Genomic DNA, 18752 nt, shown 5'->3' with positions numbered 1-18752 from the left:
TGACTGTAAGCAGAGCCCTTAACTCAAGGTGGCAGAGAAGGCACTTGAGAGAGTCTCAGAGCCTTTGCCGCTGGATCACAGGCAAAGGAACCCGTAAAGGAGCAGCTGTCTACCCCCCGCTGATGGGGCCAAACTTCTCCCTAGAATAACTCCACTGGGACCAACTGAGTTCCGCCAAGTATGAATTTGGCCCAGCGTCCCTTATGGGCTCAAACCAGGGCGTTCTAATCTCCCAACCTCCCCTTTCCTCCCCCACTTCAGCACTTTTCTTTCAAGTCCCCAAAAAGATAAATACTAGACTTGCCTGACCTCAGTTGTCCTTCTGTAAATCCATGGTCTCTCCATTGGAGCCAGTGTGGATTTAAACCCATGTTAACTGGTCCAGGAACTAGCCTGACAATTGAATGAGAGAGGGACCAAGCCTTGGACTGGCTCATACCCCCTTGAATCAACCCCTTCCAGAGAAGGAACCCCAAAGTCAATGCATCCTTTCCCACCGTGTATAACCTGACTTAACCAACCTCGGTTCCCATTGTTTCCATTGGATATAATCTTGCAAAAGAAAAAAGCCCGCATCATTCTGGGATACATTTACAGGAGTGTTTTAAGCAAGATGTGAGAAATAATTCTTCCGCTCTACTCAGCATTGATTAGGCCTCAACTGGAGTACTGTGTCCAAATCTGGGCACCACGTTTCGGGAAAGAGGTAGACAAAGTAGAGAAGATCCAAAGAAGAGCAATAAAAATGATTAAAGGTCAAGAAAATATGACCTGTGAGGGAAGACTAAAAGAATTGGGCTTGTTTAGTTTGGAAAAGAGAAGACTGAGAAGGGACATAGTAACAGTTTTAAGTACCTATAACAGTGTTATAAGGAGGGAGAACAATTGTTCTCCTTAACCTCTGATGATAGGACAAAGAGCAACGGGCTTAAATTGCAGCAAAGGAGGTTTAGGTTGGACGTTAGGAAAACCTTCCTCATTGTCAGGGTGGTTAAGCAGGTGACACACACCTGTCAAGGATGGGATAAAAGATGATGCTTGGTCCTGCCCTGAGGGCAGGGGACTGGACTTATTGATCCCTCAAGGTTCCTTCCAGTTCTTTTATTCTAGGATTCCTTTCTACTACAACGTGCATCATATTGCTGCCTGCTGTTAAACAGCCCAGAGTGCTCCACCCAAGAGACAGCTGCATTGCAGTGTTGGACCTTGTGAAGTGGCACTTTCTTGGGCGACGCACTTGCTATGGATATTTTGTAAAACATGATGGGCTCCTCCGTGAAAGGAGCTGAAGATGATATCAGAGGTTCTTCGTGTTTCCTTAGCACAGAGGCAATCAACAGGTAGACCAGGATCCAAACACAGAGCACCCAACTCTGTTGAGCAAACTGCAAAATCTTGTTTATTTACTTATCATCATTGCTGTTATCTTGTATTATTTTCTCTGGCAGCTGGACCTTGAAAAGCTATAATTGACTCCCCCGGGCTATGTCTACACTGGCGCGATCTTGCGCCAGAGCTATGCAAATGAGGCTACGCGTGGAATATCGCCGAGCCTTATTTGCATATATAATGAGCTGCCATTTTTGCGGAAGAGTCTCTTGCGCAAGAAGGAGCTGTCTACACTGCCCCGTCTTGCACAAGAAAAACCCTCTCGTGCAATGCCGTTCTTCCTGAAAATAATCAGCGTAACAGCGTTGTGCAAGAGGGCTTTTCCTGCGCAAGAAGGGGTAGTGTAGACAGCTCCTTCTTGCGCAAGAGCCTCTTCTGCAAAAATGGCGGCTCATTAGATATGCAAATGAGGCTCGGCGATATTCTGCGCTTAGCCTCATTTACATAGCCCCGGTCTTAGCAGCTTCTTGCCTAGGGTAGCGACTGGTTTGAGCTCCTGCTCTGCCCCATTTCGCCAGCTGGGGCTGCTGCCATCCCAGGGTGCGTGGGGCCCTGGGGCTGTAAATAAATGAGGCAGCAGCTCAGTAGCATCAGAGAAATAATCTGACTTCTGGAATGGGGCATAGGCTGCTGGGAGTGCTAAACCCCACTCCCCCGGCCTCCCAGAGCTGGGGCTAGAGTCCATGAGTCCTGGCTCCCAGCCTCCACTGCTCTAACCAGTCAGCCCTACAACCCTCCCAGAACCAGGCAGAGAACCCAGGAGCCCTGGCTTCCAGCCCCCCAGGCTTCTGACTCCTCCCAGAGCTGGGGACAGAACTCGACCCCAGTCCCTGCTGCACTGACCTCCTTGCAGTGGCCAGGGGACATTGCTGTCCCTGTTGCTGGCATGTGCCACCCTCCTGGAGCTGCTAGGCCCTGTCAGCGCAAAGCAGGAGGAGGCTGCCCGTGAAGGCGGGGCAGGCGGTGGGCAGGCCCCGTTGGCTGCCCCAGCCCCTCTCCCAAGAGGTGCCCGCTCCCTGGCTCTGGCTGACGCAGCCTCTGCGGGGCTCGCCTGGCGGATCATGTGCCGCACGCCCTCGACCTCAGCGCTGGGGAGACACAAAGCTCCCTCTGTCTACAGTCTCAGGGCCTGAGAGCTTCCACTGTGCTGGAGAGGAAAGAGGGGGCGGGTGGGGGAGGGGTGCCGTTCTGTATTGTTCCAAGACGAGGCCTCCCGCTCCCCCAAGGGGTGGGGTGTGAGTGACAGCAAGCCCTAGGAGTGTGTTAGACTAAGGGTCTGGCAGTCAAGACTCGTGGGTTCTAGTCCCAGCGTAACTGCTCTGTGCCTCAGTTTCCCCACAAGGGAACAGGAACAATGACACTGATAGGTCTCTGACCCACAGCCCCACTGCTCTCCCAGCCCTTCAATCCTGGGAGGGTGCTAATGGGAGGGAGGGGGCCAGAGCAGAGTGCACTGGTCAAGGGGTCAGCTCTGGAGTGGGGCAATGAGGTGGGGGGCAGACTGCGAGGGGGAAGCCCAGGGCTATGGGACCCCACCAGGAAGGAGAGGTGGTTGTGCCATGTGAGGGGCGAGGCTCCAACCCTGATCCTTTTGGCATCGCTAACAGAAATAACATGGTCCAGCCAGCTGGTGCTTCATGTGCCTGTCCCTCTCATCCTGGGAGGAGGGGCACCGGTTCCAGCCCCAAACTACGCCAGTGGGCAAGGAGCTGTCCTGGCCTAGCTCCCCCCTGTGCTCGCCCCAGGAGAGCTGGTCCAGGTGAGTCCTAGTCCCTCCCCACTTTAAGGGGAGCTCACTAAGCAAAGTCCAAAGGAGTCAGGGCCCATGGGGGAACTGGGGAGCAGTTTTAGGGGAACCCTGGAGTCCGGGGATCCCATAAGGAGGACAATGAGATCCAGCCACTCCCCCAGACCTTCATGGCCAAGAGACTCCCGGCATCTCCCCCAAGGCCAGTCAGTGCTCTGTGGACCCTGCAGGCACCTGGCACTACACAAGCAGGGGGCTGGACTGGACAAGCCCAGCTGGCCAGAGGGGAGGTGGCTGGGGAGAGGGTGAGAAAATCCGGCTGCCAAGAGCCAGGCTTTGGCTGCCGCTCAGGCTCCCACAGCCTCCTGTGAATAGGCAGCGCTGCTCCTCTGCAGCTCTACCCCCCCCCCCCCAACAGGCAGGGGAACACTGGGGGGGAAGGGCAGGCTGAACTAAGGGGGAAGGGCTGGGGACACCCAGGAGAATAACCTGCCTGTGGGAAAATGAGCTGCGGAGCAGGGGTATGGGCGGCACCCGTGGGGAGGGAGGTTGGAAGTATGGAGGGGGATGGGCTGCACCCAGGGGTGTTGGGGGATGGGCTGCACCCAGAGGTGCGGGGGCAGTGGGAGAAAAGCCAGTGCAGGGGCAGGGTGGCCCCTAGGGCTGAACCTAGTGCCTGAGATGCTCAGGCCCCTCCAGGCTGGGGAGGAGAGCTGGTCCCCTCACAGCTCAGTGGTTCCTAGGGCAGAGCAGGGCCTGGGGGTAGGTTCCAAGTGACTGTTGGTTGTTGCTGGCACCATCTGTCCCCACAGCTGGAGCTGGGTCAGAGCTGATTGCAGTGGGGGAGGAGAGCCTGCCAGGACGCCTGGGTTCTACCCCCAGCTCCCGGGGGGGGCGGGGCGGGGCAGGACGCCTGGGTTCTACCCCCAGCTCCCGGGGGGGGGGGCAGGACGCCTGGGTTCTCTCACAGAATGGTTTCCACCATGGCCAGGCCTTGGAAGGAGGGGGGAGGGAGCAGGGCTGCCTGACCTAATGAGGCCTCCCCCTCCCCACAGAACAGAGGGGCCCCTCTCCTACAGCCCAGCTGGCGTCTGGCCGGTTGCTGGGACGCTGGCGTGGCTTCAGGCACCTGCTTGGGCAGGCGGCCAGCAACCAAGTTTCCAGCCGAGCCCCCCCAGGGAGAGGCAGGGCCGGCCAGGACAGCTCAGCATTCCAGGGAGGGACACTGACAAGCCAGCTCCACACCTGCAGGCTCCGTGTTCCCTGCACTAGCCACTAGTCCCCACTGCCCTGTAGCCAGATTAGACCCCAGGAGTGCAGGGAGCAGCAGGGCAGGCAAGGCACAGGGGAAGCGATGGGCAGTTACATGGCTCTATGTTTCCCAGGGGATCCGCTATCACACCCCGAATCCAGAGTCAAGGCGTTGACACAGCCAGGCCACTAGACCAGAATAGCCAGAGTGCTGGACAAAAGACCCCAGGACTACAGCCAGGGGTGCCACACTCCAACCACTAGACAATGCTGCCTGATCCACTTTGCTCCCCTCTCCTGCTATCCTAACCCTGGGCTTCCCCCAGCTCTACTGATGCTCCTCAATCCTGACCCACAGCCCTGTACTGCCTTGGCCCTCAGCACTCCCTCAGCCCTGTGCCCCCTGAGCCACAGCTCCTGCAGCCCAGCTCTAGGGCTTCCCACTGCTCTCTTGGTCTGGCCCTGAACAAATCACAGCCCCACCCTGCGACTCAGTTTCCCCTTCTGCAGAATAGACACATAGTAGCTCCCTGCCACACTGGGTGCTCGGCATGCTGGCTGGATGTCACCCAGATCCTGCCCCCCTCCACAGGCCAGGGCTAGAGCCCCCTGTTACAGATGGGGGGCAGGCACAGAGTGGCCCTAGGAGTCCTGACACCCCCCCCACAGGTAGGGGAAGTAGAAAGGCTTAGTTCTTGGGGGGGGGGGGGCTGCTGTGTTAAGGCAACATGGGCCTCACAGTCCGGCTGGACCTGCCCAAGTGGAACCGAGACCAGCCTGGCCCAGACTCGCAGGGGGAGCCCCCAGGCAGGGCGGAGGGGCCCGGGCCCCTGCAGCCTGTGGAAGGGGCTGTAGGCGCGGGGAGCCCCTGCCCCACACCCGCCCCATTCCCGGCCAGTCTCCGGAGCTGGGAGCCCCGCATCCAGCCAGCGGGGGGAGCGCAGGAGCCGCCCCGGCCAGCAGCGGCCCCTCCCCGTCGTTCTCCCAGAGTGCGGGGGGGGGTCGGACCCCTGGGTCCCCCTGCCCCGCCCCCGGCCGCCCCCTGCCCCGGCCACGCGGTGGCGGCTGATGTCACCCGCAGCTGTCGCAGAACCGAGCCGCTGGCGGAGCCGGAGCGGGCCGGGCGGGGGGCCCGGGCGGGGGGCGGGCTGCGCTGCGCTGCGCTGGCGGCGCCTTGAGGCCCCTGCCTCGGACTCGCCCTGCAACAAAAGAGCCGCCGCGCCGGGCCCGGCCGGGATGCGCCGCTAGCCCCGGAGCCCCCCCGGCAGCCCGGCCGGCGGTGAGTGCGGGGGGGGCGGGGTGTGTGTGTGTGTGTGAGATCGGGGGGGGACGGTGTGTGTGTGTGTGTGTGTGTGTGTGTGTGTGTGTGTGTGTGTGAGATCGGGGGGGGACGGTGTGTGTGTGTGTGTGTGTGAGATCGGGGGGGGACGGTGTGTGTGTGTGTGTGATCGGGTGGGGGGGCGGCGGTGTGTGTGTGTGTGTGATCGGGTGGGGGGGCGGCGGTGTGTGTGTGTGTGTGAGATCGGGCGGGGGGACGGTGTGTGTGTGTGTGTGAGATCGGGGGGGCGGCGGTGTGTGTGTGTGTGTGTGTGTGTGATCGGGTGGGGGGGCGGCGGTGTGTATGTGTGTGTCTGTGATCGGGTGGGGGGGCGGTGTGTGTGTGTGTGTGTGAGAGATCGGGGGGGGCGGCGGTGTGTGTGTGATCGGGTGGGGGGGCCGTGTGTGTGTGTGTGAGTGATCGGGCGGGGGGGCGGTGTGTGTGTGTGTGTGAGAGATCGGGGGGGCGGCGGTGTGTGTGTGATCGGGTGGGGGGGCCGTGTGTGTGTGTGTGTGAGATCGGGTGGGGGGGCGGCGGTGTGTATGTGTGTGTCTGTGATCGGGTGGGGGGGCGCTGTGTGTGTGTGTGTGTGTGTGTGTGTGTGTGTGTGAGAGAGAGAGAGAGATCGGGGGGTGGCGGTGTGTGTGTGTGAGATCGGGGGGCGGCGGTGTGTGTGTGTGTGATCGGGTGGGGGGGCGGTGTGTGTCTGTGATCGGGTGGGGGGGCGGTGTGTGTGTGGGGGTGTGTGTATCTGTGATCGGGTGGGGGGGCAGTGTGTGTGTGTGATCGGGTGGGGGGGCGGTGTGTGTGTGATCGGGTGGGGGGGCGGTGTGTGTATGTGTGTGATCGGGTGGGGGGGCGCTGTGTGTGTGTGATCGGGTGGGGGGGCGGTGTGTGTGTGTGTGATCGGGTGGGGGGGCGGTGTGTGTGTGGGGGTGTGTGTATCTGTGATCGTGGGGGTGCAAACTGCCCCCGCTTCGGAACTGGAGTTTCCTGCGCTTCGGAGAAGTTTGGAGGGGGATCGGGTCTCGGGGGGCAGTAAAGAGGTGGGGATTCGTGGGACGCCCCCAGCTCGGACAAGGAGGCTCGGGGGGGGGCCCCGCGGAAGCGTTACAGCAAAACAAAGTCCCGAAGAGAGTGGGGGACTCGGGACCCCTAAAACTTCTAAACAACCCTGAAGTATCGGGAATCACCCTCCCCCCCCCCCCCCCCCCGCTCCCGCACTGAGCCCTCCCCACCCTGTGTGCCCCCCTCACCTGGCTCCCAGATCCAGCCCCGCCATCCCTGTGTCTCTCTCCCGGCTCCCTCACCGAGCCCCCCACCCGTGTGGTCCCCCCCCCCCCCCGGCTCCCAGACCGAGCCCCCATCCCTATGCCCGCAGCTCCTGCTGTCCCCACTGTAGACCCGTCCCGGGAGTTCCTAGGACTGGTCCGGTTCTCTGGCCCTGTTGCTCTGTTGTGGAATGTCTCCCTCTCCCTCTTGGTTGAATCCCCCTGACCTTCAATCCTGCAGCCTTTCCCTGCAGAGCAGCGACACCCCCACAAGTACCCGCCACCTGGCCAGGGCTAGTGCACAAAGCCTGAGTCCTGGGCCTGGACCCCCAGGCATAGCTCCCGCTCACTCCTGAAATGAGTTTAGTTAAGTCTGAGCCTGCACTGATTTGTTTCCTAAACTTCTCTGTTGGCTGCCTCTGCCAGCAGAGCGGGCTGTGGGATGGGAGTGGGAGCTTTGGCAGAGCTGGAAGGGGGGTTAACGCAGGGCTAGCAGGTCGCAGATGGGGGCAGCAACAGAGCTGGAGAAGGGGAGCACAGGGCAAGGTTATCTGGGGACTGTAGGCCGGGGCTGAAGGGTGCCAGCAGCGCTGAGGGACAAGGCTGGGCTAGTGGGGGGGGGTGAGGATCTGGAGTAGGGGGGTCTGGCAGAGCTTAGGGGGAGCCCATGGCAGGATTGTCAGGGGGCTATGCCTAATGAGGGGTGCTGGAAGTGTTGGGGGGCAGGGCTTGGGTAACTGGGGGCTGCGGGTCAGGAGTGAGGGGCATTAGCAGGGCTGGGGGGGAGCCTAGGACTGGGCTGGCAGGGGTCTGCAGGTTGGGAGTGAGGGGGCAGAACTGGGGGGGGGTCAGGGCTGGGCTAGCAGGGGCTACAGGTTGGGAGCGTGGGGTACTGGCAGGGCTGGGCTAGCAGGGGTTAGAGAGCAGCAAGTCCAGTCCCCACTGGGTGGTTTAACCCATCCCTTGCTGTGTGGAGACAGCCAGCAGGGGCTCGGCCCCCTGCAGGCCAGGCTGTAGCACAGCAGGGATCTGGGGTGTCCTAAGGTCCCTGCATCCCCATCAAGGGAAACTAGGATGTTGGGGCTCCAGGCCTCCTGTCCCTCCTCTGGGCAGGACACCCCGCCCCTCCCCCAGCTGCCTGATCCTTTCCCATCTGGGGGGACAAATGGACCCAGAGCAGAGAGAAGAGCAGCCCATCCCCACCCCCACTCTGGCCCCGTTTGCTCCTGGTACCCTGGGAAGAGGCTTCTTCAGGATCCAGGACAGGCTTATGGGTTGGGATCAAATAACCCGCCCCCCCCCTCTTTTCACGGGTTCCCTGTGCCCTGGCGTATGCAGGAGCCTGCCACCCTCACCCCCCTCCCAGCTGGGGGCAGCCTGCCCCATGGACCTGCTCCAGGAATAGTGGGGTCCCTGCCTCTCCAACCCCTGCCTGGTTGAAGCCCCTGCCCATCGGGGACACTCCGTGGAGGGATTAACCCCCACAGGAAGAGGAGCCCCATTCCACAGATGGGGAAACTGAGGTACGGGGGGGGGCTTTGCCTGGGCCTGGCTAGACCAAGCAGAGTCAAGGGTGAGGGAGTCACGTGACACCCCAACAGGGCAGGCAGGTAACACAGAGCAGAGAAACGCGCCCTGCTGCTCACAGGCTCTGTCTCCCCTGGCTGGGGTCACTGGGTCGGGGAGTTGGGAGGAGCTGACCCAGTTCCTCCATTGTGTTCTGCAGGAACCCTGCCCTTGGGGAGGGGAGGCTGCCAGCCTGAGACCCTGCCCTGGGGGGATGAGGAGGCTGCCGGCCCCTGGATTTTTTGGGGGGGAGAGGATCTGAGAGCAGCAACTCAGGCTTACGGGTTTTAACTCATTGGGGAGCTAGTGCAACTCATGGACATTAGCTGGGGGGGTCAGCCCGCAAGATGGGGGACTTTAGGGCAGGGGGGAGAAGGATGGGGAAGTGTCTCACTATGGAATGGGGGGTGTAGGGGAGATAAGGGTGCAGGCGGGAAGCCATGGGGATGGGCATAGTACAGGCTCTCCCAGGGAGCAGCTGGGGAAATCCCCCTTATGCTCCTCTGGTCTCCGCATGCTGGCCCCTCCCCGAGCTAGGAGATGCTGCCAGATGTGTCCGTATGTCCTGGCTCAGGAGTAGCCACCAGATGTTGGGGGGGAAGGGCTGGCTTTCTGTGTCGATTCCAGCTGTTGGGGAGAATTAGTCATCTTTTCCATGCTCCGGTCGGTCGGTCGGTCGTGAGAAGAGATTAGCCTCTCCTGGGGAGGAGTGGATCAGACCCCAGGAAGGAGGTGCTGGGGGCAGATTTGGGCTGTGGGGTGGGAGCTAGAGGAAGGGCTGGGGTGGGCGGAGACACAGGGTGGAACGTGACTTTCTCTGGTGGCCCTGGGATGGGGGGGAAGCCAGCTACTCGGCCCTGGAGATCTGACACCCCTCTCCCCACCTTAACACTGCCCCCTGGTTCCTCCTGCAGGTTCCGGCTGTGGATAGCTGCAGGGCCCTGGCTCATACCCAGGATGGAGCCCGACCTCCTGCCCCTTGTCCTGACTGCTGAGCCCTGGGGCTTTAACCAGCAAGCCTCGGAGCTGGGGCCAGGTACCCCTGGCCCGGACCCCTGCAGCTGGGAGCCGGAGCGTAACTACCAAGCCGTGCCTGCCACAATCTGCGCCCTCTGCCTTCTCTTTGGGGTCGTCTACAGCTGCTTTGGTGAGCGGGCCAGGCGGGGCAACATGGGGGCTGGATCTCATGGCAGGGAGGGCTCAGAAACACCCCCCCCCCAACTTCTGCTGCTTCTCACTCCCAACATGCAGCCCCTGCTAGCCCAGCCCTGGGCTCCCCCCAGCTCTGCAGTGACCCCTGTAAGCTGGGGGCTTATGCGGCCACTGAGGAGAGTCCAGCCCCACCCAGTTGAGTAGCAGAGTGCCCCCAGTTTTTTTTTTTCTATTGATGGTGCACATTTGCACATGCCTCGGTGCACATGACAAAACTTATTCTGCACATAAGTGGAAAAGCAGCTTCCTCCACAGAGCTGCTCATGCCCCTCACTCTGCAGCCCCCCTGTCTCCTACAGTCCTCCCCCCCAGAACCATCCCCCCCATATGCTGGGTCCTGCTAAGGTCTCTCCCCTCCTCCACTTCCCAGGTTACCGCTGCTTCAAAGCCATCATGTTCCTCTCGGGGCTCCTCTTCGGCTCCCTGGTCATCTTCCTGCTGTGCTACAAGGAGCGGGTCCTGGAGACGCAGCTGAGCCTGGAGGTGAGCGCGGGCATCGCGCTGGGCATCGGGGCGCTGTGCGGGCTGGTCACCATGCTGGTGCACAGCGTGGGGCTCTTCATGACGGGCCTGCTGCTGGGGCTGCTGCTGGCCACGGCCGCTCTGCTGGCCACGGAGCCCATCTACCAGCCGCAGAGCCTGTGGGTGCCCGCGGGCAGCCTGCTGGGGCTGGCGCTGCTCTGCGCCCTGCTGGCCCTGCGCTGGCAGAAGCCGCTCACCGTGCTGTCCACGGCCGTCTTCGGGGCGGCCATCATCGTGCTGTGCGTGGACTATTTCGTGGAGCTGCTGGCGCTGCTGCACCATGTGTACGACCGGCTGCGCCTGGCACCCACGCCCCCTCTCTGCTGGCACAGCTGGGCCGTGCTGGCCCTCTGGCCGGCCCTCAGCCTCCTGGGCCTCCTGCTGCAGTGGAAACTCACGGCCGAGGGCTACTCGCACACGGACGGTGAGCAGGGCTGGGGAGGGGCAGGGCAATGGGGGGGGGGGGGCTGGACAGTGAGTTGGGGACATGGGGGGGAGGAGAGGGACAGAGCCCGAATGGGGATCCAGGGCTACAGGGCAAAGCAGCCAGTGGAACAACCGAGGGGGAGCAGTGGGGCTGGGCAGCAGGGAGTCAGGCTTCGGGGGGGGGGGGGGGTATAGAGTTCCTGACCTCCCTTTACCCCTGGCTCTTGCCCCCCCTCCCCGGCCCTATCTGCATGGAGATTCACCGCCCCGGCCTGTTAAACCTGGTCAGTCTCGGTCCTGGGGGGGGGGTCAGAACAGGGAGGGGCTAGGAACCAGGACTCCCGGGTTCTCCCCCACACGCAGGGAGGGGGCTGCAGCCCTGGGAGAGTGGCGGGGAGGGAACCAGGATTTCTGAGTTCTTTTCCCAGCCACTGACCCTCCTTTGGGCAAGTCCCTTGCCTGGCCTGTGCCTCAGTTTCCCTGCCACACCGAAAGAGCTAGTCCTAGGCTGCTCATGTCTGTGGCCTGGGGGAGGGGCAGTGCCTGGTGCAGGGAGCGGGAGGGGGCCTGGCGCGTTGCTCACCCTGGCTCACCCTCTCAGTGATCATCAGCCGGCGGCAGAAGCGGCTGCAGCTGCTCCGGATACGGCAGAAGGAAGCCAAGAAGCGGCAGAGCCTCCCCCCGCAGGAGGGCAGCTACCGGCGCAAGCCCAACCCCGTCAAGCGCTACGCAGGCGACGTCCTGGCGCCGGTGAGTGGGGAGCCGCCCGCCCCAAGCCGTCATGCAGCCCCGCTCCCTTGGGTGGCGGCTGAGCAGCGGAGCTGGGATCCGCGTTCCACTCGGCTGCCACGCTCTGCCCCAGAGCCAGCCGGGTTTGGACAGCAGAGAGGCCCCGCCCCCTGTAAGCGGGTGAGGGGTAGGAGTGGGGAGACGTCCGCAGCCAGCAGATGGGGTGAATGCTGGGCTCTCCTGCAAGCGGCGCCCAGCCTAGCCAGGGTTCGGGGTCCTGGCACCGTGGGATGAAGCAGAAGCCTCCCCCTGCCCTGTGCTGATCTGTCCCCTCTGTGCACCCAGAGCTACATCCAGAGCCTGCGGGATCGCCAGCAGGGCCCCGGCACCGCCGCCCACACCGTCCTCGACCTGGACTACGACTGTGGCTCCACCGTGCCCCTGACGGCCCCCACGCCTGGCGGGCGCCTCTGACGGACGGGGCATCGCTTCATCCCACTTGTGCCTTAAGGGGAGGTGGTGGCGCTGGGGGGCACGTGGGGGGGTTTCGCTGGTGACACTTGATCCCCCCCGGTTGCCCCCATTGCCAGCCCAGCAGCCTCGCCCGAGGTGGGCTGGGTGCCTGCCTGCCCGCCTTTTAAATATTCAACACAGCTGCCTTCTCCAGCCCCTATTGGCCAGTCTAGAGAGGAGGCGGAGCAGCCGGGGACCCAGCTGGTGCCATTCGACCCTCTGCAGGGTCAGGTTGGGGCCCCGCTCTGGGCTCCCCCCATAACATCCACCCTGCCCAGGGAGACTCTCACCATGGGCTCCCCCATGCACTTCCCGCTGGCACTGGGGTGGGGACAGAAACTCCTGCCCCCTGGCTGGGGGTTCTGCCTTGGGGCCCTGAGTTAAAGCTCTGCCAAGACCAGGTGGGGCTGGGGATGGAGCAGCAGCACCGTGGCCCAGATGCCATAGGGAGGGGCTGGCCTGGAGCCCTTTGCTGGGGGTCTGGCCGTGGGGCAGCACAGAGCATGATGGGAAATTAGCAGCCATAACAGGCTGCAGGACAGAAGCCAGCAGCCGACCCTGCCTGAGCCCAGAGTCTGGCAGCCAAGCCGGGGGGGCACAAGAGGAGCTTAGGGTGAGCGGGGCTGGATCCGTATGCACAGGAGTGCAGCCACTGAACATGCAGGGGAGGAGGGGGAGGTGCTCTGCCAGGGTGAGCCCCATCCCCCCTGCTGCTACCAGCTGCCCAGACGAGCCCAGCCCGACAGCCCCAGCCCCCGCCCAGCCTGCAAGGACAACAGCCATAGCCCCACCAGCCTAACGCTTCTAGCAGCACTTTGCTTTTGTACTTCTCTAACCCGCGGGCTCCGGCAGCCCCCCGCTGGCCACAGGGGCTCTGGCCCCACATCTCAGCCTGGCTCCTGAGGGTGAGGGAGCCATTCCCCATTTATACTCTATGTACTGTATGGGGGGGGGAGGGGTCAGCTTTGTACGGCAGGAAGGGCGCATGCACATTAAACCGCGTTACCGACCGGCTCTGGCCAGGGGTCTCCGTGTGTCTGTCTGCAGGGGCGCCGCGGTGGAGCAGTGAGGTTCCCAACTGCTGGCGGTGTGGGATTTCTGCCGCCCACAGCCAGTGTGGCAGGGCGGGGGCTGTCTGGTGTGGCGAGGGGGGGGGGGGGGTAGACAGTGGCCGGGTCCCTGCTCCTCAGAGCTGGATGTGCAGCGCCCCACCCATGTTCAGGTGATGGGGTTTATTGTATGGGGCGGGAGCAGGCCTCCCAGGAGTACAAACACCCATTCCCCCTCCCCAACCCCTCACTGTCCTCTCCCTGTGCCCTTCATGCCAACCGCCTGCAGGTGGCTTCTCTGGCCAATTAAACCCCGCTGCCCCCTCCATCGCCACTGGCCCTAATGCAGGTGCATCCAGGCCGGCCCTGTCCCGCGGGGGCACCTAGGCCTCGCAGTGCATCCAGCGCTCGGTTGTGCTCAGTGGGTAGCCCTTCTCCACCCGCAGCTGCGCGTTGACTCGCCAGTACTGCCCCCCCTTGAAGAAATAGACCCGGCCATTCTCCCAGGCCACAGCAGCATCCAGGTGGGAGGGCACCCCGGAGAACAGCATGGAAATCTTCTTGGGGTAGGAGCTGAGGTTGTTCCAGCCCAGCTCGTCCCACTGCCAGTAGCCGGTGCCCTGTGGGGGGAGGCAAAGCATAGCGGAGGCTTGGCAGAGCCAAGTCCCCTCCCTCACGCTGGGTACCAGCCCTGGTCCTGCCAGGCAGTGCTGGCTGATGGCTGTAAGACAAGGTCCATCAATGCACCTGGAGGATTCTCCCAGAATGCACCTGGCCCATAGCAGGATGCTGAGAGGGGAGGTCTTGGGGCCAGGCCCTGAAATGGTCACATGGTTCCAGGGCCCTGGAGGATGCAAACTACATTTCCCAGAATGTTCTGGCCCGGGCTGGCTTCTATAGCCCATGAGGCAGGGCTGCGTTGTCATTGGCTGAGTATTTACACCCTCCCTGTTGGAATCTTTGCCAGCCAACCAGAGTTTAGGATAGGCTGCTGGGTGCCATGACGACAAGCTGAGGGGCGGGTCCCAAAAGTTCCCTGCCCCTAGGGGCTAGTTGGGCAAGGGGGGGGTGCCCCAAGGCCACCTGCACTGGGGGGTGCCCAGGTCGGGGACCTTTTGTGAGAGCAGCAGGACCCAAGCCCTGGTGGCTACCTTGAAGAGGAAGATCTTCTTGTTCACTGGCCAGTAGAAGGCCGCGTCGATCTTGGCGGAGACGCGGGTCAGAGGCTTGGGGTAGCCAGCATCCAGCTGGAAGCCGTGGTACCTCCAGACCTTGTCACCTGAGGCGCAAGAAGGGCGGGGACTCAGCAACACCCAAAGTGGTGGCCAGGAGCCCCCGCCCATACGCAGCCCTCCAGCCTCCATTTGCTCTAACATCCCCCGCTCCCCTCTCAGCCCTTCCCCTTTGGCCTCCCCCCACCTTTGAAGAAGTAGCTCCTCTTGGTGCGGGGAGAGTGCACGGCCGCATCCAGCTGGGCTGGGAGCCCCTTCCACAGGGATGAGATCTCCTTCAGGGGCCCGGGCCCAGAATCTGTCACGGTCCAGACATAGCCCCCGCTGAAGGCGTAGGTCTGCTCGTAAGGGCCTGGGAGGCAGAGGGGAGCAAAGAGTTAACGCCTCATGGGGGTGGGGGATGGATGTGGGGAGCTGGGGGCTCAGCTTGGGGGAAGAGGGGCAGCTGGAGCGATGGCCGCGTGCTCATGTTTATGCAGAGGTGGGGCACGACTAAAATCAATTCCAGCATCCCACGGGCCCACACAGAGAAATCGGGGCCACGGGCCAGGCCCTGCTGCAAAAGGGACCTAGGCCAGGCTGGTTTGTGCTTGTGGTTTCTCTCCCGGGACAGGGCTGGCGAACGCTGCATGGTGTTTGCACAGGGCTCAAGACCTGGTCTAAGACCACGCTGGGTGCTGGCCGCAGAACCAGAGATGCGGCACTGGGGAAGATGGGTAATTAGCAAAGAGGGGGAGAGGCTGATGGTTTGGTCGGCCCCGTTCCCATCACGGTACCGCTCGTCCACGTGACCCCAACACCCCCCCCTCCCCACAAAGGCTTCAGCTCCACTGGGGCTGTGGACAGCAGCACAGTGAGTGGCCCATTCGCGATGCCCGTTGGCTGCTTAGCTCTCTCCCACCCCTGGCCGTTCGCAGGCTTCTCCTAGTGCCCGGCATCCACCCCCGCCCCAGACATCAACCCCAGAGAATTCAAGGGGCTTCATTTCCTTCTCTTTCAGTGCCCCTGGGAAGTGCCACACAGAAAGCCAGAGCCAGCTCACCGAACATCAGGGCGTCCAAGCTGTCGGTGCAGGGGTCAGGCACCTTGGCCGGCGGAAGGCTGGGGGAGGTGGGCTGAAGGCCTGGCAGGGTCCCGACCGGCGTCGCTGGCAGAGTCTTTTTGCCTAAAGTAGCCCCAGATGGGGATTATTCTGGCCCTGCTACAGACCAGGCTAGGGATGGAGGAGGGCACGGGGGTGGGGAAGGGGAGGAGGACCCAGAGCCAGGGAGACATATGGGGCAGGAAATGGCAGGGGTGGCGTAGGGTCCCCCTGTGGAATACAGGAGGGGGTGGGGCGGATGTGGGGTGGGGGAAGAGGAGGGCCCAGCCCACCAGGGCTCTGAGGGGGAGACCCTGTCACACCAGCCCCAACAGCCCTCACCATACAGGGCCTGGATGCCGTTGATGTCGTCGAAGTGGAGGCGGAAGTGGGGCCGGTAGCCGCCGTAGACGGGGGCCATGAGGGCGGCAGGGTGGCGGGAGTGGCCCAGGCCCAGGGCGTGGCCGATCTCGTGGGCCGCGACGATGCGCAGGTTGACGCCACGGAAGCTTCCCTCCGTCCACAGCTCGTCCTCGTCGAAGTGCACCGTGCCTTCCTTGGGGATGTCGGCGTGAGCCAGCACCTTCCCTGCGCCCAGAGACGGGGCGGGCACACAATGAGGGGCGCCCCCCAGCCTGACTGAGCTCCCCCCCTCCCGCTGTTCCCTGCCCCAGCAGCACGGCCTGCCAGCGGGAGCTCCCCATTGGACACTCAACACGGTGCCCGGGAGCTGGAGGCCTTGCTTGGCTGGGATGCCTTTCCCCATCTCCTGCACCCGGGCAGCTGCACCTACCGGGCCCGTCGAAGGGGCGGGAGCAGATCCAGGAGTAGGCGCCGTGGAAGGAGATGCGGATGTCGGCTGGGCCGTGCTGCACCTCCCGGAAGCTCAGCGGGGCCACGTCGCTCCAGTACTTGAAGGCGGCCTGGATGGCCCTGCGGGCAGCGCTGGCCGCCATGTCAGGCGCGTAGCGGTAGATCCGGTAGGTGAGGTTCTTCCTGCGCCAGTGGCCTGGGGGACAGAGGGAGGAGAGTGGCTGTGCCACTCGGGGAGGGGGGAAGGGGCCACCAGCCCCTTCCGAGGCCACAGGGAACACCAGGACCCAGCCCCCCCAGCGGCAGGAGCGTGTGCAAGGGACACCCTGACGTGCTCCCGTCACTGACCTCTGCTAGGGGCCTAGCCCCATAATCCTGACCTGAGCCTGTTCCATAACCCTTGACCCCAGTGCGACCCCCTAACGCCTGCCCAGCTCCAGACCCTGAGCCCCTCGCTCGACTCACCCAGGAGCAGGTACTTGAGGGTTTTCTGGTTGAAGGGGTCCTCGACTCCGCAGCGCGGCTGCCTCATCTTCTCCAGCGTGGCGGCGTCCAGGAGGCCGGTGGGGGGCAGCTCGGAGGCCAGCTGGAAGGACCTGGGCGGGGGGCGAGGGGGTGGCACAGATGGTGGGTTCACAGGGGGATTCCCACATGCAGCCTTGACGAGAGAGGATCCCCCATGGCGCAGGCTGGGGACACGGGGGACGTCTGGGTCTGGCGCAGCCAAGTCCACCCAGTGCGACCGCCTGGCCGACATGCATGGCACAGCACACAGCCCTGCCCTGGTCTCTGACCACCAGCCACGCCCTAGCTGTGCCCATGTGCCCAGCCCGGCCTCCGCCCCTCACAGGGCACCTGGCGCCCGTGTTACCTCATGGCCGCTGCTACCTCGGCGTCGGTGAAATCATCTGTCAGCCTCTCCAGCGGTTTCTGCAAGTACCCGAACTGCAGCAGGTAACGCTGGGGTTGAAGGGATGGGGGTCAGCGGGACACGGCCAGCCCCCCCCCCCACGCTGGTCGCCCAGGGACACCAGGCATCGCTATGCAGGTGGAAAACAGGGCCCTGCCCAGACAGGTACGGCACCGCCAGCGGGCCTGGCACGAGAGGAGCTGCGGGAGCTCTCGCTGGGCACGTAGGGGCTGGCATTACCCATAAAGCTTTGAGGTGCTCAAAATGTTGTCCCTTTAATTAAGCTTCCCCGCCACCCAGGGTTGGGGGGGGGGGAATCATTGCCTCCATTACACAGGTGGGGACACTGAGGCAGAGGGGACGAGATTTACCTAAGCTCGCAGACGGAGTCAAAGACAGAACCCCACCAACCTGGCTCCCAGGCCTTCCTGCTCTAGCCACTACACCTCACTTCCCTGCCAGAACACAGGAGTCCTGCCTCCCCCCAGGGATACAGCCCAGGCACCCTGCGTGGCCAACAGAGCTGGGCGAATGAGCGGACAGGAAATCCCCACGGCCGGCTCGGCGCAGTGGCCCCTTTCCCAGGGCTGCCAGCCTCCCTCTGCCACGTGGGTGCACGGGGCAGATGGACACCCCGGGCTGGGGAGAAACCGGTGTCCAGCAGGGTTTCACTGCCATGGCCACAGACCAGCTGTGCTCCCAGGCCCCTGGCCCATGGGCAAGGACCTGCTTTGGCAGATCACTCCTCTCCCCAGCACAGACTGAAATGGGTCTCGGGGCTGGATGGGGAACAGCGGAAGGGGAACCCTAGCGGATGGTCAGAACCAGGTCGCTGTGAGCAGCCCCCATCTCCAGCTCTGGGATACCAGGGGATCAGGAGCGAGGGGCACCAGCAAAGCTGGGGAGCAGCCCTGGGCTGGGAAAGCAGGGGACCATGGGGGGCACCGGCAGAGCTGCCTTTGGCTGGTTTCTCAGCACTTCCCCCTCACTTGGATCAGCAAACTAGCCCGCCTGTCCCTGGCTCCCCATAGCCCCATCCCAGTTGGGCCTCTGGAGCCGGCGTTCCTTTGGGGCCTGGGACCCAGCTCCGACTCACCACAGCTTCCTGTTCCTCCGAGGGGCGGCTGGCAGCGGCGCTGGCGAAGAAGGCAAGGGTGCAGACCTGGCAGAGCAGCTCCAGCCCTGTCATCCTCACTGGAGCCCCCAGCAGCAGCAGCCCGTGGTGGTTTCTAAGGGGGGGCGCTAGCTGCTCCTCCGAGCCCCTGGAAACCGTCTTTCTGGGCCTGGCCCCTCGTCCCCTCCTATCCGCCGGTCCGGATTCCCGGCGGCCCTGCTCTCCAGTCCTCCCTCCCTCTTTCCCAAGTTTATAAACCTTGAACACAGATGACTCATTCCAAACTAAACCATGTTGCAACCGCAGGCCAGAGCCCCTGGGGCGAGGGGAGGGGGACAGTTAACCCCTTCCACAAGTGGGCCAAGTTCAGCTTCAGGCCTGCAGTCCAGCGGGCTGGCTTTTGTTGTCTACATGACAGGCCAACCCAGTGCGGGACCCGTGGTGTCAGGTCCTGTACAGACAAGAGCGTGGGACTGCCCTGCCCCGCGCAGTTTAGGGGGCCAGAGTAGGATGCAAAGGACGCCTGGGTTCTAATCCTGGCTCTGCTGCGTGACCAGGCCCCACCCCAGGGGCCTCAGTTTCTCTTCATACACTGTCCCTGGGAGACCG

At 63.2% G+C, this 18752-nt stretch overlaps 2 protein-coding genes across 3 annotated transcripts; one reads left to right on the top strand and one right to left on the bottom strand.

Moving 5' to 3' along the window:
- Nucleotides 1-5371: 5371 nt before the first annotated feature.
- On the top strand, nt 5372-12962 carry LOC102453688 (transmembrane protein 198). 2 transcript variants are annotated; one of them, XM_075901940.1, is made up of 5 exons: nt 5372-5666; nt 9457-9689; nt 10125-10700; nt 11314-11452; nt 11777-12962. In XM_075901940.1, exons 2-5 carry the CDS (start codon nt 9500-9502, stop codon nt 11874-11876), a joined length of 1005 nt encoding a protein of 334 aa, XP_075758055.1. In that variant the 5' UTR covers nt 5372-5666; nt 9457-9499; the 3' UTR covers nt 11877-12962. The 2 variants fall into 2 exon arrangements, with proteins under 2 accessions (XP_075758055.1, XP_075758054.1); XM_075901939.1 differs by having other exon boundaries at nt 5379-5666; nt 11304-11452.
- A 132-nt stretch (nt 12963-13094) lies between these two features.
- On the bottom strand, nt 13095-18394 carry MMP19 (matrix metallopeptidase 19). Its single transcript, XM_006131182.4, has 9 exons — nt 18126-18394; nt 16991-17079; nt 16585-16715; nt 16100-16315; nt 15649-15894; nt 15268-15390; nt 14413-14577; nt 14145-14272; nt 13095-13613 (listed from the first exon to the last, which is right to left on the bottom strand). Exons 1-9 carry the CDS (start codon nt 18216-18218, stop codon nt 13377-13379), a joined length of 1428 nt encoding a protein of 475 aa, XP_006131244.2. The 5' UTR covers nt 18219-18394; the 3' UTR covers nt 13095-13376.
- Nucleotides 18395-18752: the final 358 nt, after the last annotated feature.

The sequence above is a fragment of the Pelodiscus sinensis genome, chromosome 19 (genome assembly GCF_049634645.1).
Source record: "Pelodiscus sinensis isolate JC-2024 chromosome 19, ASM4963464v1, whole genome shotgun sequence".
NCBI classification, from domain to species: Eukaryota; Metazoa; Chordata; order Testudines; family Trionychidae; genus Pelodiscus; species Pelodiscus sinensis.
The sequence above is the reverse complement of the archived record's forward strand: the minus strand, read 5'-3'. Positions and strand labels throughout refer to the sequence as shown.